We start from the raw sequence: 23,846 nt of genomic DNA, 5'->3' as shown, positions 1-23,846 counted from the left end.
AACACAGAGAGAGGAAGAAAGGTAGGAGGAAGTAGGAAGAAAGGAAAATTGCTCCTGCATACAAACAAAGACTGAAAAAAAAAATAATGAAGACCAAATTTCAAATAAAGTTACAAAATAAAGTCTCAGCAATATGAAGCTATCCACAGCCTCTGCAGCACGAGATCGATATGCAGCCCACCAGGGAGCTACTCACATGGCGCAGCAGACCTCTCCTGTCTTGCCCGCTGCTCCCCTCAACAGTGTATTTCAGTCAGTCTACCTGTTCTGTTCTCTACCACTCTGTCTATGGTGAATCCTCTCACTTCTACCCACTACCACCGCTACCGCACCTCTGGCCTGTACCCCAGATCTTGTATACGTAAATAAATAAATCTTAAAAAAAAAGAAATAAAGATCAATAAAACTGAAATATCACATCAAGAATGAAAAGAATAAAGATAGTCAATAAAAATTACTGTTATGAAGCAGGAGTGAGGAGGAAATGAGTATCACTACTAACAACAAAATGACAAGGGGACTAAAAATTTCACATGTATTTGTTAATTAAATAACTGCATCATTCATAAATGTACAGTGAGACAAAAGGGAAAATGAAGGTAATTAAAGGAAATGCAGACTGCTGGTAGAATTAGAGATCTTTAGGTCTCCTGGAGAAAAGAACATATTCTATTAATAAAGGATAAATATTTCATAAAATATCTTATTACCCATCTTTTCTGTCCTGAAGTCTCAAAAGACAACACTCCATGCAGCTCCCCTTGTTGCTTATTGCTCTAAAAAGTTTTCTGTTTCCTGTTCTTAGAAACAGGGATCAAAAGGAAATCTCTATTTACCATGCTCCCTTATGATTAATATGAAGAGATCAGAGACCAGAGAGAAAGGAAAGCCTCACTATAGCCATGTTCTTTTGGGAAACAAAGGAATCTCCCAAATTTAAAATCCCAACATCAAACATAGATGACTCTCATTTCTGCAAACTCAATAGCCTTTCAAAAGAACTTTATTTATGAATGGCATATCTTAGATCCACCAAAGTTTATGTATCCTTATCTATTATAATATTCCAGACATACCTCAGTCAAAAATCTTACAATCTTACCATATCTGATTTTATTGCCAAACATTTTTTTCTACTTAAAACCATACAATCTCTGACAATCAGCTGGAGAATGACAAAATGAACTAGCTTCCCCACTTTTCATGGAAAGGATGAAGGAATAATTCTCCTCTTCCTTGTAGTATTTTTTTTGCATAATGATTTATATAATTAAGTTAATCCCTAATCTATTTTTTAAATTTTTTAAAATGAATGCTCTTTTTAATTTTTTAAATTAATTTACTTATTTCTACAAGCACTGGGTACAGTCAGAAGCGTGGGAGGGTGAGAGAATTCACCAGCACCAGAGCGGGGAACAGAACAGGCAGACCGACGAAATACACTGCTGAGGGGAGCAGTGGGCATGGCAGAAGTCTGTGCGCCATGTGGGACTCTCGCCTGCAGCCGGGGATCGAACTGGCGCTGCAGAGGCTGCAGGCAGCTTCACAGCCCAGCACTCAACTGCTGCGCCACCAGGGGAGGCCCAATCTCTAATCTATAGATCATTTGCATTGCTATTTTAATTTCCTTCTACTATCTGCATTGCATTACACATTCTTTACCAGAATTTGGCATCAATGACTAACATAAATTCTATTTATAAGAACACCATTTTCTTCAATGTCTTATGCAGGGCAACATGGACATCTTTGTTCCTCAAACTGTAGATGAAGGGGTTCAGCATTGGCCCCATAACAGTATAAAAAACTGAGGATACTTTTTCTTGATTCACAGAACTAGTAGTAGAAGGTTTAAGATACATGAATGCTGCTGATCCCAAGAATAGAGAGACTGCAATTATGTGGGAGCTGCAGGTGCCAAAGGCTTTGGATCTGCCCTGTGTAGAATGCATGCGGAGGATGGTGGAGATGATCAAAGTATAAGAAATGAAGATTATAACACTAGGCACTGTTACATTGATTGCCACAACAATGAAAATTACCAGTTCATTGATATAGGTGCTCGTGCAGGAGAGCTGTAACAGAGGAGGTGCGTCACACATGAAATGATCAATGATGTTGCCATCACAGAAGGTGAGTCTCAACATGCATACAGTGTGGGCAATGGCACCCACAGACCCCATCATGTATGCACCCATCATCAGCATGAGACATACCTTATTGGACATGGTGACCCTGTAAAGCAAGGGCTTACAGATGGCCACATATCGATCAATGGCCATTGCTGTCAAAAGATAGCACTCATCAATAATAAAGAAGCAGAATAAATAGAACTGAGTCATGCACTCTCCATAAGAAATAACGTTCTCTTTCACAAAACTAATCAGCATTCTGGGAGTTATGGCAGAAGAGAAGCAGAGATCAACGAAGGAAAGATTGAAGAGGAAGAAATACATGGGAGTCTGCAAGTGGGGGTTCAGACCAATAAGAATGAGCAATCCCAAATTCCCCAGCATGGTGAACACATAAACTCCTAAGAAAATGAAGAAGAGAGGCAGCTGGAGTTCTGGTTGTTCTGTTAAACCCAGTAGGATAAACTCAGTAACTGAAGAGACATTTCCTGATGCCATTCTTCCCTAAGACATATCTGTGAGAACAGGACAAAAGGGTAACATTAAAATGAGTTCCTATTTCTCTCCACCCAATCCCCCTACTATGAGATGAGACCCAGAGTGGGAGGAAAAGCTCAAGCCCACCCTTTTGTGTGCCATTGCTTTCACTACTGAATAAAGGCTGACATAATTTTCAAGGTTACATTTCAGAACACCGAAGTGCAAGTTTAGTAGGGATAAGTTTCAGGAACCCTGTCACCACTCACAACTCTACTGCATCTCTGCTCCACTTCTGCTTTGGCAGTCCACCAGGTCACCTAATGATCAACATTCAGCTCAGCTGAGAAGAGATAAGGCATTTCAAGGAGTCCTTGGCTTCCATAATGAAGTTGAGAAGAATAGGAGGATGTATACCATTCAGCACTCCTGTTTCTGCATGAGGATTTCAGTGTTGGACCTTGCTAAGTCTTCTTTCTATTCTCATAGAGGGACAAATGACTGATAAATTTTAGAATTGAACTGTCCAGACCCTGATTCTTCCTCTTTGTTAGTGTTTTATCAATAGTTTCAGTGATTTTTGGACTGTGGGAGCTAGAACACAGATGTCTGTACCCCAGGTTCTGAGAAGCATTGAGTCAATTATCATGAATTCTGATGATCTCCTCTCCAGGATATAGGGTAGTAAATATCATCTGCTGAAGCCAAAAGAGTCATCTGCCCATATGACCCAAGGGGTTTTATGAGTTGGGAAAGCTTAGGGACCTGATTAAAATGGGAGATCTATGTTTCCTGGGAGGTCAGGCTTTGAAACAAAAACAAATTGCTCTTCATGTATAGCCTTGTTGATTTTAATGACAATAACTCACAAAGTATATCATTTCAAATACATTTTGAGTTTTTACCAGTGGGGCACATCTTCAAATAGAAAAGCAGCTGACCACTCCTAAGTCTATAGCATCTGCCCCTATTCAAAATACTATACATCTATTTGTTGTTGTTGTGTCCTTCCACAACTCATATGCACATATAAGCTTGCACACGCACATGCACATGTGCACATACACACACTTAAATGTAAATTTCAAAAGGGCAGGCATTTTGTCTATTTTCTTCAATTTTATTTCTATAGCACCTTAGATAAATACCTGAAATATATAACAGATATTGACTACCTATCTCTCTTTTTTTTTTTAAGATTTATTTATGTATACAAGACCTGGAGTACAGGCCAGAGATGCGGGGGCGGCAGGGGGTGGGGGTGAAGGTGAGAGGATTCACTAGAGGCAGAGTGGGGAGCAGAATAGGCAGATCCACTGAAATACACTGCTGAAGGGAGCAGCTGGCTCGACAGGAGAGGTCTGCTGCACCATGTGGGTGAGCTCCCTGGCCGGGGATCAAACTGGTGCTGTAGTGGTTGCGGATAGCTTCACAGTGCTGCATCTTAACCCCTTGCTCCACCAGGGAGGCCCTTGACTACATATCTGTTTAATTAAAAAAAAATGTGGGGCCTCCCTGGTGGCACACGGGTTAAAGACACAGCACTATGAAGCTATCTGCAGCCACAGCAGCATGAGTTCGATCCCTGGTCAGGAGCTAACCCACGCAGCGCAGCAGACCTCCCCCAACTCACCCGCTGCTCCCCTCAGCTGTGTATCAGTACACTGCTTCATACACTGTCTGGTAAATCCTCTCACTCTGCACCTCTGGCCTACACACTAGTCCTTGCATGCATAAATAAATAAATCTTTAAAGACTTTTTTTTTTTAAATGAATGAATGAGAATCCCATTTGCCTTCTTTCCAGGGACCTAGTCCAGATAGTACAATGGAATGCTTGCCCCACAGGAAACGTTGATGTAGGGTCAGTGTATTCCCTTGTAGACATCAGTGTAGGGCAAGAAAACATCAGCAAGGTATGTAAAGGTCACTACTGAACTCGCATAGGCCAGATAAGAGCATTCCAGATCAAAGTAACTGAGCTCTGAGAATGTTATTTCCCTCCTCCCTAAATGTCACACAGTGAATGTCAACAGACTCTCAGACAGGTCCTAGTGTTTCTCCCAGGACAACTGCATAACACTCAGATCAATACAGGAAGCTTAAATGTCATAACTGAACTTAACAATGGAAAACCAATATTCTTATTTCTTTTTTAGCACTGGACCAAAATTACAAAATAAGGACACAGAGAGTTTAACAAGAGAGAGGAGGGATAAAAGCAGGATACTCGGGTCAGCTTAGTTTGCTGAGATTTTCTTTTGTTGTAGTTTGCTTTAAGTGTTTTTAATCACTCACCAAGCATTTCTACAATAGCTGTGTAATACCTCTGGCTCTGTTCTTCTTGCTCAAGATTGCTTTACTATTTGGGCACCTTTATGGTTCCACAGGAACTAAATGAATTTTTTTGTTATTGTACCAATTGCCATTGGGATTGTGATAGAGATTTCACTGAAAGGATAAATATCATTTGGTAGTCTGGCTATTTTAACAATATGATGTGTTTCAATTAATGTGCAAGGGATGAATGCCACATTTCTGTGACTCCCTTAATTTCCTATTTCAGTGTTTTGCAATTTTAAGAGTATGAGCTTTCACCAACTTTGCAAAGTTTATTCCTAAGCAATTTATTCTTTTTGTTACTATTATGCATAGGACTGTTCCATTAATTTCCTTATCTAATCTTAAGATTGCAATCTCAATTTCTCATAACTTCATGGTTGTATATAGAAACATGAATCAATTGCATAATTTGATTTTATATCCTATAACTTTATTGAAATAATTCATACCTTCTAATAGGTTTTCGGTTGAAACATTCATTTCTAAAGGATGACTTTTACAAAGATAGTATTCTTGGTGAGCAGGTTTCCTTTTTCCTTTCAGCACATTGAATATAGCAGTACACGCTTCCTCTCTTGAAAGGATTCTGGTTAGAAACCCTCTGGTAGCCTTGTATGTGATGAATCACTTTTTGACTGTTACTTTCACATTTCTCTTTGTACTTGACTTTTATAATTAATTAAAATATGTCTTGGTGTCAACTTCTGTGGGTTGATCGTGTTTGGAGATCTTGAGCTTCATTAACCTGGAGGTATATATCCCTCCCAAGATTTGTATGTTTTCAGTCATTCTTTCTTCATATAAACATTCTATGCCTACCCCCTCATCTATACTTCCTCCCCCCTCTTTTGTCATTCTAGAACTCGCATAACATGTGTATGGTTCCCTTTTGTCTTTTGTCTCCCACAAAGCTCATAGCATTCATTCTATTTTCTGCTCTGAGCAGAGAATTTCAGAATAGTTATCTTAGAGTTCACAGATTCTTTCTTCTGCCTGATCGAGTCTATTATTGAAGGCATAAAAATATGTCTTTTTTTCATTAATTGTATTCTTCAGGTCAAAATTTCTGTTCAGTTCTTTTTTTATGATTTCTTTTTGTGAAATTTCTAATTTTATTCATCGATTGTTTTCCAGGTTTGATCAAGTTGTCTCCCAGTGTTCTCCTGTAGCTCACTGAAGTTGTTTAAAACAATAATTTTGAAATTTTTGACAAGCAACTCATAGATCTTCATTTCTTGAGTTTCTTTTTTTAAGGACTTTATTTATTTATGCATAGAAAAACTGGGGTGTAGGCCAGAGATGTGGGAAGTGAGAGGATTCACCAGAGGCAGAGTGCAGAGTGGGGAGCAGAGCAGGTGGATTTACTGAAATACACTGCTAAGGGGAACAGCAGGCGAGACAGAAGTCTTCTATGCCATATGTTGGTTAGCTCCCTAGCCAGGGATTAAACTCAGGCTGTTGTGGTGATAGTCCTAAGACTTAACCAGGAGGCCCCCTATTTCTTGACTTTCTAATGGTGCTGTCATGTCTACCTGAGTCCCCATGACCCATATACCCTTCTATTGATGTGTGTGAATTTGGAGCATACACCTTGTTCTCTCTGTATAGGCCAGTTTCAGCAGGTAAACATCTTTTGGTGGGGCCACAAGCCAATGGGGCTGCCTCCAGTATCACAGTTTAGCAAAAGTGAAGCCTGGCCATGTGGTTATTGCTGGATCTCCAGTTGGATCAGTGGTTGGAAGCCCATTACCAGGCACATTGGATTCTCAGGCGGATGCAACTATCTAGAAACAGAGTAAAGAAGCGCTAGAGCCAGGTCATGGAATTACTTCCAGGTTAATTCCATAGACAGCTGGCCTTGTACCAAGGGTGCAGACAGGTGTGGATTCCTGAATATGTTCCCACTAGATCCAGAGCGTCAGGAGAGTGGGACTGGATCATGTCATAGACCATGTCCCTGTTTCACAGAAATGATTTCAATATACCTAGCACAGGGCCATCAGACAAGATTGTATCCCACTGGTTCCTTGGGAAGGCAGAAATACACCCAAATTGTGGCACAGTGGGGCTGGCATAGAATCATAAAGCTTCTTTAAGGTTCAAAGTCAGGATTGAAGTCAGTTGGCCTGCTACAAGCTACAAGGATGAGCATCACTAGGTCGTTGACCTGCAATTGCGTGGGGCTAGAACCAGTTCACAAGGATTGTATTATCATTATGAAATGTTCCTCTATTTTTAACAATACTCCTTGCCTTTGACTCTATTTCTTTGTGATCAAAACAACATACCAGTTTCCCCATAATTTCTACATTTAATTCTTTTAAATTTCATTTCACATCTCTAGCTGCAAAATATACCTTATTTATTTATTTTTTTGAAGATTTATTTATTTATACAAGCACTGGGTACAGTCAGAAGCACAGGAGGGTGAGAGAATTCACCAGAGACAGAGCAGGGAGCAGAACAGGCAGACTAACAAAATACACTGCTGAGGGGAGCAGCGGGCGGCAGGAGAGGTCTGTGTGCCATGTGGAACCCTCGCCAGCGGCTGGGATTGAACCGGCGCTGCAGAGACTGCAGGCAGCTTCGCAACCCAGTGCTCAACCGCTGTGCCACCGGGGAGGCCCGAAATATACCTTTTTTAGATAGCGTGCAGTAGTGTCTTGTTGGTTTTTTTTTCCAACATAAAAACCCCTCTGTATATAAATTGGAGTTTTCACAACTTAAGTTCTATCTCAAGAGGCAACTCAGCTTATATTCCTATGTATTTTTAAGTCCATCAAGTTTCAATTATTTTCATTTAACAACAGCATGCTCTAGTTATATTTCTAGTGCCAATGTCTGTTATTAAAGTCAAACAAGCTTAAAGGTGCATCTTAGTTCTACCTAGGAGGTGTTTCAATTTTCTATATTCCAGTTTTTCCCAATATAAAGTGGAAATTAATAATTTTCTAATTGTGTAAATTAAGTTATTGTGTAGCTCGAATGAGATATATGCATGTTTGTATCTCTCATTGCTTGAATTCATTTCATTGATACTCATCTTGACAAGATGTAATTTTAAAGCAATATGCATGAGATCAGGAGACCATTTCCAACAATAAAACTAAGAATTTAAAACTGTTTGAATTTATGCAAGTCTTCTAAGACATTAAGTGGGAAAACCAACAATATTAATTTGAGATTCAAATTAATTTGAATGAAGATTTCCATGGTGGCAAAAAGTGAAAGGGGGGAATTGTTAGGGGGGAAAGGATGTTCTGAGCTAATCCCATATAGACTTTGTGGACCCCACCCCCACTCCAGACCAAAGCCATCAGGACATTGGGAAAGACAAATCCTGTCACCACCAAAGGGAAGTGGCAGGGACCTGAGGGTAGAGTTAAGCAGCCAGGGTTGGCATAAAAAACCAAACACGTGGGCCTTGGGGGGGCTTGCTCTCTCGCAGGCCTCCTGGCTTCATGGCTCCTGGCTTGCGGCCAGCTCTCAGAGTACCATTTGGGATTCCAGATAGGCGGATCGGGTAGGATGCATTTAAAACTTTGTCTCCCACTTATCTCCCTGAGCTGTACATTTCCTCATTTGCCCTTCTCTTGTAAATAAGCCTTTTATTAACCTTTCATGTGTGCCTGCAGTAGAGTATTGATAAGTCCTTTTAAGCACGTGGGTGAGGACCCACAGTCAGGCAACCCGTTTTATATCGGGGCTGCCCTGTAACATCACCAGTATGGCCTGAGTTCAGTCTCTGGCCAGGGAGCTAACTCACATTTGACACAGCAGACCTCTCCTGTCTTGCCTGCTGCTCTCCTTAGCAGTGGATTTCAGTAAAATCCACCTGTTCTGTTACCCACTCTGTCTCTGGTGAATTTTCTCACCCCTCCACATGTCTGGCCTACACCCTAGTTCTTCTACACAAAAATAATTTTTTAAAATGAAATAAACAGAATATGCCTTTAATGACTCTTTCCTTCAGCCTTAGCATTAAGATTCCTTGCCTCTTTGATATGGTGACTTCAGACAGAATTGAGAAATACTTGTGCCCTCAGTTTTATTATTGAAAATCTGGAGCAGTAGATGACCTTGACTTAACCTTCATCAAAGCTCTCAACATTTCATTTCTTATCAGTTAAACAAATGATGGTAATTTGCAATTTTTTTTTTTTTTTGGTCTTAGGTTGTTTTCCAATGTTTCCCCCAGTTGACAAGCAGGATCCACATAATTCTGAGCACTTGGTGCTGGATGTAAGAAAATGATCCTGGAACCAAGATGTTTCTTGAAATCCAACCCTTTGAAGTCTCATGTGAATTTTACAAGATGCCACAAGTTCCGAGGATGAATGCATTTCCAAATTAAGGCCAGAGTTGAATAGACAAGTTGACACATTTGTCCTCTTCGATAACATGCCCTCTCCCTCCCCATTTTATGCCCTAAGAGTGTTGGGAGAGCTGAGGTTGAGAGAAGGCTGCAAATGGTACACTTTAGAAGAGGCATTTCTTATTAACAGAAGGAAGTCTTGGATTAAAAAAAAAAGCACACTTCATAACTTTATGACAAGACTGAGGGCTTTACACAGTCCAATCCATGGGGTTCTCTGGCTGATGATGAAAAAACTACGAAAGGTACGAAAGACCAGATTTTTACTCAGTTAATTTCTGTTAAGGCAGAACACATAAGAACCACAGAGGCCAAAGATGAATTCTTGATACTGGTAAAATTTTTCTCAAGGTACACTTATTCTTTAAGCTCTTTCTCCATTCTCCTGGATTCTGTCTCAGTGAACAGGGGAAACAGTGTATGCATCGGAGCCATAGAGGATAGAATGAAATCCTGCCTCTACCACCACTGATAATAAAACAGCTCCTTAGATATCTTGAGTCATCCTTCCTTGTATATAAGAGGAGAAGAGTGATGCCTAATTTTAAGGGTAGCTGTAACAAGAGATATTGATATAAATTTCTTTATACATAATTGGTGTTCAATAGCATCCATGTTATCACAAGCATATCTTGACTGCTATCAAAATTTAGTTCTCTCTTTTTAAGTCACCTGTAGGCAGAAATGTAGATTAGTATATGCTCAGGATATAAGAAGTCCTAGGTGCTCAATATTATTTTATTGATTGCTTAAATGATTGATAGTAATGCATCTATTACAAAGCTCTGTTTCACTTCCCCTGAAATTGATTATTGAGGAGCCCTGAAACCAGACTCAGTAACACAGCTTGGCCTTCTGGGTTCTCTTCCTAGAGTGGTTGATTGTGCCTACTGTGGTTACCAAGAAGTTTGTCATCATCTCCACAGGGAATCAGACTATCTAATTTGCCAGCTACATCATCCTTCCTCTTGGCTGTCATGTCTTTGGATCGCTACTTGGCAATCTACTGACTACTCCACTATAAGACCCCGATGAGTTGTCAGGTTTGCTCCCAACTGTTGCTAGCCTTCTGGCTAGCTGGATTTCTCTGGGTCTTCTCCATATTCTTGTGGTCAGTCCACCTTTCTGTGACCCCAATGGCATCAACTACTTCTTTTGTGACAGTTGGCTTTCTTGTGTTAAGGCTTTCTTGTGGAGACACCCATCTGCTAGAGCTGGTAGCTTCTGTGCTGTCCATGTCAGTGATATTGGCTCTCTGGCTCTGACTTCTGTTTCCTATGCCTGCTTTCTGGCCACTGTCCTCAGGGCTCCCATGGCTGATAATTGCAATTTGCGACAAATGCTTTTAAAATAAAAGCTGAGTTTGTTAGAGGGACAAATAAGGACAAACTCATTTGAAGTAAAAATCAGCAAACACGGCTTTTGAAGAAATGACCTTCACCTGAAGCTTGCATTGAGCAGGCATTAACATTCTGGAGTGAGTATTATTTTGCAAAGGTTCAGAGTAAGGAAAGAACTTAGACAAATGCATAGCAATGAAGAGTTAAAAAAGAAGAAAGAATGGAGCTGAGAGGTGGACTGAGGTCAGTTCAGAAGAGATCTTATCTATTACATTTACATGGGTCTAACTTTCTTTTTAGAGACTAAGTAAAGTCTTTAAAGAGTTTTAAGCACGTAAGGAAGTGAGTTATCAAATCATAATGTAAGAGATTGATCAGCTGCTGTGGAAACAACTGATTTGCGGGAGGGCAAGTGGATTTTACAGGATAAATTAGGAGACAAACTGTGTTAGTTAAGACTTTAGAATTGCCAGTGAAGGTTGAGTGAAATAAGCAGCAAGCACATAATTTGGGAGCAGAGTTGATAAAGTAAGCACTTTTCCCGCCCATAGATCATACAGTCTACAGTAAAACCAAGCTAATAAAGGGAACCCATAGCAGATATTTAATACTACAGTGTGAGAAGCAAGGTTTCTGTGAGGACACAAGGAAAGGGATAGTGAAAGCTTCCCAAGAGAAGTGATAATCTTACACGAGACCCTAGGAGTAAACCACGTTAAGAAGGGTGCTAAGTGAAGTGTCCTCAACACCAGGTATCAGAGGTATCTGGAATATGTTTAGGAAATTAAAAGAAGCACAATATGATAAACTGTACAATATGATAAACTATGATAAACATAAAGCCATGAAAATGGAAAGATAAACAGAGGACAATCAATGTAGCTCTTTTGTTAACATTTAAAGAAGCACCATTTATTAAAATAGAAGAGAACTAGAACCAGAAAATCTGGGTTCTTGTTCCAACTTGCCTGCCCTGTGACTACAGCAAATGACTTTCTCATTTTTCCATGGCTCCCTCACGTGTAAAATAAAGGGACTGGATGAGTGACTAGATTACAATAATATATTTCTGCAATAATATGAATAATATATTTGGTGAATAATATATTTCTGCAATAAGCTCATACAATCAATAACCTCTTCCTTCCAAATGAATTATAGATACATAAAACTTAGTATATGATATCTACTTATTCATGGAGTAGTTAAACTCACCACTGAAATACTAAATTAGATAATTTCTAAAAGTCTTTTCAGCTCGAGTTATTTTGTATGTTTCTAAAATAATGATAATTATATCTAGGTCTGTTCAATTACACATTTACTAATACATTATGATAGCAAATACCATCACTAACACTCTATTTCAATAGTAATATAGACAGATCAATAGCTATAGATACATTACATTGGATGGATGGATGGATGGATGGATGGATGGAGAGGGTAGATAAGAAAATGCGGGGGAGAGAGAGAGATACCTAACACTATACATAAGGTTAAGTGAGACTAAGTTAGAATGGAAGTGCCACCCTAACAAATAACCATTTTGTCCTAACCAAACAAAGAAAATCAATCCAAGATTTTATCATTAGGAATCAGCAGAAAACAAAGACAGAATTACTCTCATGTCCAGTTCTAAGTCCAGAAATCAGCCCAGGCCAGCCACTCTGGTGGTAGCAGAGACCACCATGTGAACAGAAGACACTGTGTTCAAGTAAACTACACTCTTCCTCCAAACATTCTGACACCACCTCAAGAGGAATAAGTTGGAAAGAAGAAGAGAGCAGAATGCTAAGGTACTGAGGGTTATTTTCTGAAAATAATGACCATATACTTAAAGGGATCATTTGATTTTATGCATAGGTATAAGTATATATATTTATGTAGACATACTTAAATTTGAGCTATTTTTTCCCTACTGTTAAGCAGGATAACACTTTTGAGGAAAATCACATTGGTACTGAAAAACAGAGAAACTGCATTTTATTCGCATTCGACTTATATAAGTAAACCATGACTCTGCTACAAATTGCTAAGCTAAACTGCATGGGAAGAGAACTCTGACATGAGTCTTCAGATTCCAAAATTCTCTTTCCATTAAAATATACTGTCTCTTTTTTTTTAAGATTTATTTTTATTTATACAAGAACTGGAGTACAGGCCAGAGGCAAGGGAGGGTGAGAGAATTCACCAGAGACAGAGCAGGGAACAGAACAGGCAGACTGACTGAAAACACTGCTGAGACGAGCAGTGGGTGAGACAGGAGAGGTCTGCCGTGCCATGTGGGTATCTCCCTGGCTGGCCAGGAAACGAACCCAGGCTTCAGAGGCTGCGGACAGCTTCACAGTGCTGTGCTCAACCCTCTGCACCACCGGGGAGGTCCTATGCTCTCTTTCAGTAGCTCGTGTTTGTTCTATACCTAATCTTCTCATTCAATATTCCAACTCCATTCTATTTTATCCTATACCTTTCCTCTTTGGATTTGACTTATGGTCTAAACATTCCCTCTCAGCAGACTATTATTGTGGAAAGGAACTTTGTTTATACTAATTTATTTATAAAAATATAAATGATAATGACTTCATGCTAAGATTTTGGATGCTTTCACTACATATCATCCTCTTCCAATCCTATATCATTGATTGATTAAATAACAACTAGCAAGTTATATAAACAAAACACTGCTTTATTTTCAATATGACTCTTAGGGATGGAGGTAAGGATAAAATGATGCAGGTCCTCTGGTACAAGTAAGAAGCTAAGTGAGTAAGTCAGTGGTAGGAGATGCAGGAATCCAGAATAAGGAGTTAAGCATTGGGGAGGAGTGAGAAATGATAAAAGAGAAGATTCTCACGATTTTTCCACAGCTTCCTAAATTGAAGTAGAGCTTCTAGAATCACTGATAAATTATGTGATGCTACTCTTTATTTGAGTACTAGAAGATAATCTCCCTTTCCATGTTATATTCCAGTTCCAAGTCATCATGTGTTCAGTAGTCCAAGATCATCTTCTACTCCATTTCCCTATATTCTAATATCTTGTCTGCCTGACTCTCTCAATCATACTTGGCCAAGATCAACTTAAAATGTCATCTCATGATACCAATCTAATAGGCACAAACTCACATTGAGATATTGAGCCTCAGAGGAGTTTTTGATATCATCAACTTGTGCTCCAAAGTTATATAGATATTAGTTGGATTCCAGAAACAAGTTCTGGAGACTAAATAAATTATTTAATGTCTCTAATCCACAATTCATTTATTTTCAAAATTAAGGTGACACCAACCTCATAAGATTACTGAAAGAATTAAAATAAATAAATGTACGTCACTTGGTACAATGACTGGCACATAGTAAGCTCTTAGCAAGTATTATTTAGATGACAATAATGATTATGACCATTATGATGACTTTAAGAAAGAAGAATAAAGTAATTTGTTTAAGGTAATTCCCTTTTTCATCATGGATAATAATTCAAAAATCCACCTGAAATCAAGACTCCACATCCTACCCTTTAACCTCCAGATACCTCCTGTCTTCAGAAAGCTTATATTAAGTAAATTCTATGGGGACTACACCTGAGAGGGTGGGGGAAAGCAAATATTGTTTAAAAATGATGTAAAAAATTAAAAAATTAAAAAATAAATAAAATAGTGACAGGTTAAAAAATAAAGAAATAAAATAAAATTATAATAATTTAACTTCTTAAGGGATAGTTTCCTACCATAAAAGTATTACCCCTGTTTCTCAAAAGGGTATTTTATATTCTTGCCAGTTTCTTTTTTGATATATAATAATTTAATGAAATTTAATAAATTCAATTAATAGTCAAAAAAAAAGAGAAATTTATAATTGTTTTGAGCTCCTCAAATGTATCTTTTGTCCAAGAAACACAATATCATAAAGGAAACTCAAGATGTACCATGTCTGTGCATATGCAGATAGAACTTCCTCAGCTGGGACAGCATCAGGCTCATCTGGGATAGTGTCATCTGATCCAAACATTGTTTCTGCATAGCACTTGAGGTCTTTTTCTCTAGAAGACACTTGAGAAAAGTTCTAGATAGTTAATCCATTTTCTAGTTTGACTGAAAATTTAGGTCACTAGAACTTGACTGAGGCCAGGAACACTAGAGAGAAGCAGTAGACAACTAGCTTTAGTAACTTTGTGAGTCCTGTGAAATAGGTTGTACAGTGAAGCAGCTCCAAGATTCTCATGTGCTGCTTCTGCTAATCTAGGGGTCAGTGCTCCAGGGGAAAAAGAACATCCTTTTGTCTCCTCCACAACTTCTTCATGGCCATAATGACTTCCTTGTTTCTCAGGGTATAGATGGCAGGGTTCAGCATGGGAGTGACCATTGTGTACAGCACAGAGACTGCCTTGTCCATGGGGAAGGTCCGAAATGGCCTTGCATAGATGTAGATGCAAGGCACGAAGATTAAGGTCACCACAGAAAGATGGGAGGCACAGGTAAATAGGGCCTTGCTGCGGCCCTCCCGTGAGTGGCTTCGGAGCATGACTAGCAGTGCTGTGTATGACCCCAGCAGCACCAGGAAACACATTAGTGTCACGAGACCATTGTTCGACACCATCAGAAGCTCTAAAACAAAGGTATCTGTGCAGGCCAATTTAATCAGCTGGGGCACATCGCAGTAAAAGTTGTCCAGCTTGTCAGGTCCACAGAATGGCAGCTGCACAGTCAGTCCAATCTGTACAATGGAGTGGATGAAGCCCCCCACCCAGGAGCCTGCCATGAAAAGCCCACAGACTGTCCGATTCATAATCAGCATGTAGCGCAGGGGCTGGGAAATGGCAACATAGCGGTCATATGCCATGACAGTCAGCAGAAAGATCTTGATCCCTCCAATGAAGTGGAAAAAGAAGAGCTGAGTCAGGCAGCTACCAAAGGAAATTATGGGGTTTCCCGAGAGTAAGTCAGCCAGCATCCTAGGTGCAGTAATGGAAGAATAGCAAAAGTCTAAGAAAGAAAGATTGCCTAAGAGAAAGTACATGGTTGTATGTAAGCGTGGGTCAGAGGTCACTATAGCCACAATGAGTAGATTTCCAGTTACAGACATGAGATACACAACAGAGAAAACAATGAAGAAGAGGAGCCGAAGCTCCCATACCTGAGAGAGCCCTAGTAGTACAAAACCAGTCACGTGGGAATGATTTGCTGGATTCATCTGCTTGGTATGACCTGGTAAGTCAACCTGCTGAGAAAAGAATAGAGCATAGTCATCATAGGATTCACTTAGGATTCATCATAGGATTCTGAAATAATTTCATCTACCCACTCTGAGCAAATTCTCTTCTATCTCATTTACCACGAGAACATTTTAAGTGGTTCTAAATGTTTTTTTTTTTTTTAAGATTTATTTATTTATTTATACAAGAGCCAGGGTACAGGCCAGATGCGCAGAAGGGTGAGAGGATTCACCAGAGACAGAGCAGGAAACAGAACAGGCAGACTGCCAAAATACACTGCTGAGGGGAGCAGTGGGCGAGACAGGAGAGTACTGCCGCACTATGTGGGACCCTCCCTGGCAGGCCAGGATTGAACCGGTGCTGCAGAGACTGTGGACAGCCTCACAGCATGGTGCTCAACCGCCTGCGCCACCAGGGGAGGCCCTTTAGTGGTTCTATAGGACACTAAGAATTTGAACATCCTATGTTGATGTAATCAAACACCAGGAACATACAATTCAGGAGAGCAGTTACTATTTACAGTTAATGAGAATCAAAACTAATCAGCCCTCAAAAACTGAGGAGTAGGTGTGAAAGAAAGGTTGCTAAAAAAAAAGTAGAATATAATATCACTCGTTGGTAGTAGATAAACAAAAAATTGAATGAATTAAATAAAATAAAAATAAACTTTTAGATTATAAGACCAAACTAGAGGTTACAAGAAGAGAAAGGGTAACAGAGGTCAACTGTATGGTGAAGGGTAGAATCAGCCTTTTAGTGGTGAACTTAACATAGTATATATAGATGTTGATTTATAATAATGTGCAGCTGACACATATAAAATTATAATGCAGTCACTTCAATAAAAAAATAAAATACTTAGAATGTATTTTTCATATTTCTCAATAGAAATGTGAAATATCAATCCAAATTTAACTTAATTATATAATTTCAGTGTTCCTTCCCATTTTAACTAGTACTGACATAAGATACAAAATGGATGAACTTTGAAAGATTACATTAATTGAAAGAAACCAGTCACAAAGGAACACAAATTATGTGATTCCATACATATGCTACGTCCAAAATGAGCAAATCTGTACACAGAAAATGGACTACTGGTTGTCTAAAGCTGGGTGGGGGAGTGGTAGTAGGAAATAGGCAATGACTATTTTTTTTAAAGATTTATTTATTTATTTATAGAACTGGGCACAGGCCAGATGTGCAGGAGGGTGAGAGGATCTACTAGGGACACAGAGCGGGGAACAGAACAGGCAGACTGACAAAATACACTGCTGAGGGGAGCAGCGGGCAAGACAGGAAAGGTCTGCTCGCCATGTGGGACCCTCGCCAGGTGGCTGGGATCGAACCCACGCTGCAGAGGCTGCGGACAGCTTCACAGCACGGCGCTTAACCGCCTGCACCACCAGGGGAAGGCCCTGGGTAATGACTATTAATGGATGCAAAGTTTCTTTTAGGGCTGCTGAAATGTTCTAAAACTGATGTGGTGATGGTTGGGAAACTGACTATACAAAGAACCTTTTATTTTACACCTTAAAGAAACTAATTAATTGTATGTATGGTATGTAAATTATACTTCAATAAAACTTTTATTGAAAAATATAAAACCATATGCTAAGAGAGGAAATTAAAGGGAATCTTACAAAATGCTCAATTAAAACCAGAGCTGACAGAGAGAAATATGGTATTAAAAAGTAAGCACCAAAATGGAAAAGAGTTTAAAATATGGTAAACATTAATGCAACTATGTTAATAATCATTTTACATGAATAGCCTAAACATGCATTTCAAAAGAGATGCCATCAAAGTGGACTGAATAAAAACAAGATCCAAATATATTTTGTCTACAAGAAATCCACTTTAAATATGAAGAATAAGGCTAAAAGTAAAGGGATAAAGAAAGATATACCATGTGAATCCTAGTCAAAAGAAAGCTGCAATAGTTACATTATTTTCAGACAAAGTAGACTTCAAGGAGAGTTCCTGGGAAAAAAGGAAATTTATCAAAGATAAAGAGCATTACATAATGACAAAGGGGTCAATTCTCTAAGAAGATATGGCTTGAGTTATAACTGTAAATATTTAGATATCTATGTTGGTCTCCATTTGTGTTCTTGCAATGTGTCCTGTAAATATTAGAGATCGACCTGGTTACAATACTGATCAAGTGAATTGATGGGTTAAATCCTGAACTTACCTTCGAGTGATTTAATAATTCATTAATAAATACAATGGATTTGCATGACTCAGCTCAGAGGTGGAGAAGCAAGATCTGCTGTCTAAATGTCGTGATGTGAGCGGTCATAGGAAAGAACACACCCCAAATGCTTCCATTTTGACTAAGCATCAATGCCAAGCCTTCCTCCCTTCCACCCTCCCTCCCTCCCCTACCATCCTCCCCTTCCTGCCTCCTTCCATAAAAATCAGATTAAATTTCAAATTCTGGGGCCTCCCCGGTGGTGCAGCAGTTGAGCGCTGGGTTGCGAAGCTGCCCGCAGCCTCTGCAGCGCCGGTTCCATTCCCAGCCACTGGGTGAGGGTCCCACAGGGGGCACAGACCTCTCCTGCTGCCTGCTGCTCCCCTCAACAGTGTATTTCCTCAGTCTGCCTGTTCTACTCTCCACTCTGGCTCTGGTGAATTCACTCACCCTCCCCTGTCTCTGACTGTACCCAGTGCTTGTATAAATAAATAAATAAATCTTAAAAAAAAAAATGTGAGGTTAAAAAAAAAAATTTTTTTTCAAAATCTGTTGTTATGTTGCACCAGCTAAGGTTCAGTGCTCTCAATTGCTCCCCATGGCTAGGGGCTACCATACTGGACAATGCAAAAATGGTACATTTCCATTATCACAGAAAGTTCTACTGAAAAACAGTGGGTGAAAAAGAAAGCTCTATTTTGAATTTCAACATGGGCTTCACCAATAATATTGATGAAAACCAAGCAATGACTTCAAGACTTGTTGCATTACAATGATTTGGCATCACTTTCGAGTTCCCTAACAACTCTCCCTTCCACTAAACAGTTGTTTGGAAAATTGTAATGTAGGCAACAGATGAAATAATATTGTTCCTAATATGAAACATTTTGTAATATCAGTCACAAGAATTTGCACAACTGGACAAGCTGTTCTTCGGGGGCCAAAGAATATGCTAGTTTAGATCCAGGATGTTCTGAACAGTCTGACAAAACATATATTCTTCTCTACATTAAAGAACTGGATTCTAGTTCTAATTTTGCACTAACATATACATGACCTTGGGGAAGCTACTAAACCTCTCTAAAACTCTCTCAACTTTAGTTTTCCTGTGAGTAAAATGGAAATAGCAACATTCCCAATTTGTCCTACTAAGATAATGTAAGTACGACATGCAACTATATAGATGAGGTTTGATTTTTTTTCCCCCAACCTCTGCCTGCTTTTAAGTAGATTCACTCTCACAGATGAGACCAAGATAGGAAAGAATGTTGACTCTACCTTGTCTACCTGAAATCTTTCCTTTGATATGTTGAGACCTTCACTGAAAGGTGTCTTATAGCCAGAAATGTAAATGTTAGATTGTTAACTGGCATAGTGGGTCTTTCTTTAGCATACATTTTTGATCTAATTCTATAGATGCATGTGTGATTATTCAGTTCAATTCAGTGATCATTTATTCCCAGAATATTTGGAGTAAGGAAGGGAGTACTATTGTAAAAATTGCAAAACTAGTGGATAAATTGAAGATCTCTACCATCTTGCATATTATTTTAGAAGGAAAGATAAGGAAATTGTCATGTAAATTAAGAATAAATTTTAAATGTAATAAATGTTTCTAAAGCAATATATATATCATGCCTTTGAGAGAGAAAAAAAAATCCTTTGTTTAGAGGGTTGAGGAACTGTGAAATCTCAAGGACAGGCATATGTTCATTCACTTTGGCATCTCTATTGCTAGGCACTTAGCAGGTGCTCAATAACCTTAATTTTTGCTAATACTACAAAAATAAGCTTTGATAGGGTAGTGTGTGCAGGGTAGGGTACAGCATTATCCATAAGAACTCTGGTTTTGGCACCCAGTAACTGAACACTTGGGCAAAGTCTCTTCATTGCTTTGAATCTAATCTGTATAATATAAGCAATGATGGCTACTTTTCAGTTTTCCTTATCATAAAGTGAGGATAATAACACCTATTCTGTATGGTTCATCTAAGCATGAAATTAGACAATGTATAGAAAAATTTTAGCTTAATGCCTAGAAGAGAACTAGATAGAAATATTTTGAATATAAATAAATGTTTGCTCTATCTTGAAAGTTATAAAGTATTTTTAACTGTCATAAATAAGGACAGAAATTATGTATTTCAGAAGGAAGGGACAGATTAAGAAAATGTGTGGAGGTATAACAGTGAGGGAATGTCAGGGTAAAGACAAAATGTCTTGCTTGACATAGATGTAGTGGTAAGAGAAATTACTGGCAAAGTAGAGAAAGGACATTTGTTTTTTGTTTTCAAAAAACAAATCAATGAAAAGACCTACAGAGAGTTACCAGAAGGGAAGGGGATGGAGAGTGGGTACAATGGAACAAATAGGAGAATGATATGGTGAAGGACTGTATTGGATTTTTAGTGGTGAAGTTATTGTAGTATCTATTGATTCTCAATGATGCACACCTAGTGTACATTGATGCATACCTAGTACACATTTACCATGACTTTTGGTAAATGTCAGCTTAAGGAGTTCCTATTTTACACAGAATTTGTGAGCAGGGGAGTAAGAGAATCAAACTCAGTCATTCGTGCTGTTTAGCTATGGCATCTGAATATTCGGTTTAAATAACGATTTAAAATTTATAAAATTTGGGCTCCCAAACCCCTTGGTACAAAGGGTTAAGTAAGTCTCAGCACTACCTACTTGCCCACTGCTCCCCTCAGCAGTGTATTTCAGTAGATCTGCCTGTTTTGCTCCCCACTCTGTCTCTGGTGAATCCTCTCACCCCTCTGCACCTCTGACCTACACTCCAGCTCTTGTATGCATAAATAAATAAAAAAATCTTAAAAAAATAAATACAATTTATAAATTTTCCTCGGCTAGTAGTATTAAAGATGCTTAACCCTGATTACTCTAGTTAGGTAAACACATACAACTATTTAAAAAGAATACACTTAGTCTAACTTCAAATCTTATTCCTCATCCTACAAGTGGAGAGACCATCTCAGGAAGAATGGTCTTAGACTCTAGTACAAAGTAACCTGGTTAGAGTTGAGACCCAAGGAAGTGGAATAGCATGATAGAGTCTCAAGTTTAGTTGATACTCCAGAATTTGATGTAGCACAATCAACTCTAAATTCAGCATGATGCTCTTCCAATGGATAACTTTAGTATTAGAAAGCCTCCACAAATGAGTAAAAGCCTAAGAAATACATGAAATAAATGATTCACTTACCAGGTTGCTTCTCACTTAAGATATCCCAATAGTGATCATTGATATATAAAGTCAGGTCAAAATATTGACACCTGCAAAGTTTCCATTAGACCCTTTAAAGGGCTTTGGGGAATGGAAGTTAGCCAGTTTTAGTGCAAAGGGATTATTGACAGAGCAACAGGTAAATGCCAGGCATGGGACAGGCAAACTTGCCTGGTGCTCTCCAAAGCCACTGTCACTGGGGACCACACCCAGAACCAAAGAATGGAAGGGCATTGATTCAAGTAAACTATCCCCATAGGATAAATTAACTATTTCTCCTTTAGCTTGGAGATTTTCCTGTATCACCACATCACAACCCTGTAATTCAAAGATTACATCTGTAATTATTTGACTCCAAATTCTTTTTGCCTGTCATTCTCTTCTATACTGTTATGTAAACATGCCAAATCACAACATAGATCAAAGACTTAAATGCAAAAAACAAATCAATGAAAAGGCCTACAGAGGGTAACCAGAAGGGAAGGGGATGGAGAGTGGGTACACTGGAACAAATACGAGAACGATATGGAAGGATTGCATTAGATTTTTAGTGGTGAAGTTACTGTAGTATCTATTGATTCTCAATGATGCACACCTAGTATACATTCTCAATGATGCACACATGAAACTTACATAATGATACAAAGCAATATTACTTCAAGGAAAAAAATAATGTAAAAAGCAAAAGCCCACTGAGGAAACGAGTTCAAGCTACCTACCTCAAACTTGCACCTCAATCTGACTTTATTGTCCTCTATCATTGCTTTTTTTTTTTTAAATAAATTTTATTGTTATATTCCCCATACAATTGCAGCCCCCCCATTCTGACCCCAATCCCTCCCCTCCCGCCCCCCTAAAAGTGTCTCTGGTTCATAGTTTTTTGTTGATTTTGATTTTCACTATCTTATAGTTATTCATTTTCCTGGTCCCTTATTTAAGTTTTCTAGATTCCTGCTATGAGTGAGACCATCCGGTATTTTTCTTTTTCTTTTTGGCTTATTTCGCTGAGCATGATCCCTTCCAGTGCCATCCATGTTGCTGCAAATTGCATGTGTTTATCTTTTTTGAATGCTGAGTAATATTCCATGGTATATATGTACCACATCTTCTTGATCCAGTCATCTATTTTTGGGCATTTGGGTTGTTTCCAAAGCTTAGCTATTGTAAACAGTGCTGCTATAAACATAGGGGTGCAGGTGTTCTTTGGAATTGATGTTTCTGTGTCCTTTGGGTAAATACCTAGGAGTGGAATTGCTGGATCATATGGAAGCTCTATGTTTAGTAGGTCCAGAAATCTCCACACAGCTTTCCACAGTGGTTGGACCAGTTTGCACTCCCACCAACAGTGCAGAAGAGTTCCTTTTTCTCCACACCCTCGCCAACATTTGTTGTTGCTAGTTTTTTTAATATGTGCCCTTCTCACTGGTGTAAGATGGTATCTCATGGTAGTTTTGATTTGCATTTCCCTGATGACAAGTGATGTTGAACATTTTTTCATATGCCTGTTGGCCATTTGCATTTCCTCTTCAGAGAAGTTTCTTTTAAGCTCTTCTGCCCATTTTTTGACTGGATTATTTTCTTTGTTGTTGTTGAGTCTCATCAGCTCTTTGCAGATTTTTGTGATCAGTCCTTTATCATTAGTGTTGGGTGCAAAAATGTTCTCCCAGTTGGTGGGGTTTCTCTTTGTTTTTGTTATTGTCTCTTTTGCTGTGCAAAAGCTCTTTAATTTGATGTAGTCCCAGCTGTTTATCTTTGCCTTCACTATCACTGCTTTGGGTGATGTGTCTGTAAAGATGTCTTTGATGTGCAAATCACGTAGTGTTTCGCCTATATTTCCTTCTATATATTTTATGGTTTCAGGTCTTATGTCTAGTTCTTTAATCCATTTTGAGTTGATTTTTGTGTATGGTGTGAGGTGGTGGTCAAGCTTCATTCTTTTGCATGTAGCGACCCAGTTTTTCCAGCACCATTTATTGAACAAACTTTCTTTGCTCCAATGCATATTCTTTGCTCCTTTGTCAAAGATTAGTTGACCATAAATCTGTGGGTTTATTTCTGGATTTTCTATTCGATTCCATTGGTCTGTATGTCTGTTCTTGTTCCAATACCATGCAGTTTTGATGATTATGGCTTTGTAGTATAGTTTGAAGTCTGGGAGTCTGATGCCTCCATTCCCTTCTTTTTTTTTCAGGAGAGCTTTGGCTATTCGGGGTTTTTTGTGATTCCATATGAATTTCATCAATAATTGTTCTATTTCTTTGAAGAATGACATTGAAATTTTGATTGGAATAGCATTGAATCTGTATATTGCTTTTGGAAGGATGGCCATTTTAATAATGTTTATTCTTCCAATCCATGAGCAGGGGATGTCTCTCCATTTCTTTGTGTCTTCTTCTATTTCTTTTAACAGTGTTTTATAGTTTTCTTTGTATAGGTCCTTTACCTCTTTTGTTAGATTTATTCCCAAATATTTGATTTTTTTTGTTTCAATAACAAAAGGGATGGTCTTTTTGATTTCTTCT

General features: G+C 38.7%; 2 protein-coding genes across 2 annotated transcripts; both read right to left on the bottom strand.

Annotated features, from left to right (window-relative positions):
• Positions 1 to 1,697: 1,697 nt before the first annotated feature.
• LOC311181439 (olfactory receptor 8B8-like) lies at positions 1,698 to 2,648 on the bottom strand (the record flags this gene model as incomplete). Its single annotated transcript, XM_084249911.1, has 1 exon — positions 1,698 to 2,648. Exon 1 carries the CDS (start codon positions 2,628 to 2,630, stop codon positions 1,698 to 1,700), a length of 933 nt encoding a protein of 310 aa, XP_084106037.1. The 5' UTR covers positions 2,631 to 2,648.
• Positions 2,649 to 14,913: 12,265 nt separating this feature from the next.
• OR4D5 (olfactory receptor family 4 subfamily D member 5) lies at positions 14,914 to 16,599 on the bottom strand (the record flags this gene model as incomplete). The annotated part of the gene is made up of 1 exon (XM_084250717.1): positions 14,914 to 16,599. Exon 1 carries the CDS (start codon positions 15,856 to 15,858, stop codon positions 14,914 to 14,916), a length of 945 nt encoding a protein of 314 aa, XP_084106843.1. The 5' UTR covers positions 15,859 to 16,599.
• Between the last annotated feature and the right edge of the window lie 7,247 nt (positions 16,600 to 23,846).

Source organism: Talpa europaea, assembly GCF_964194135.1.
Source record: "Talpa europaea genome assembly, chromosome: 12".
NCBI classification, from domain to species: domain Eukaryota; kingdom Metazoa; phylum Chordata; class Mammalia; order Eulipotyphla; family Talpidae; genus Talpa; species Talpa europaea.
Note: the sequence above shows the minus strand (reverse complement) of the source record. Positions and strands in the feature narration are given on the sequence as shown.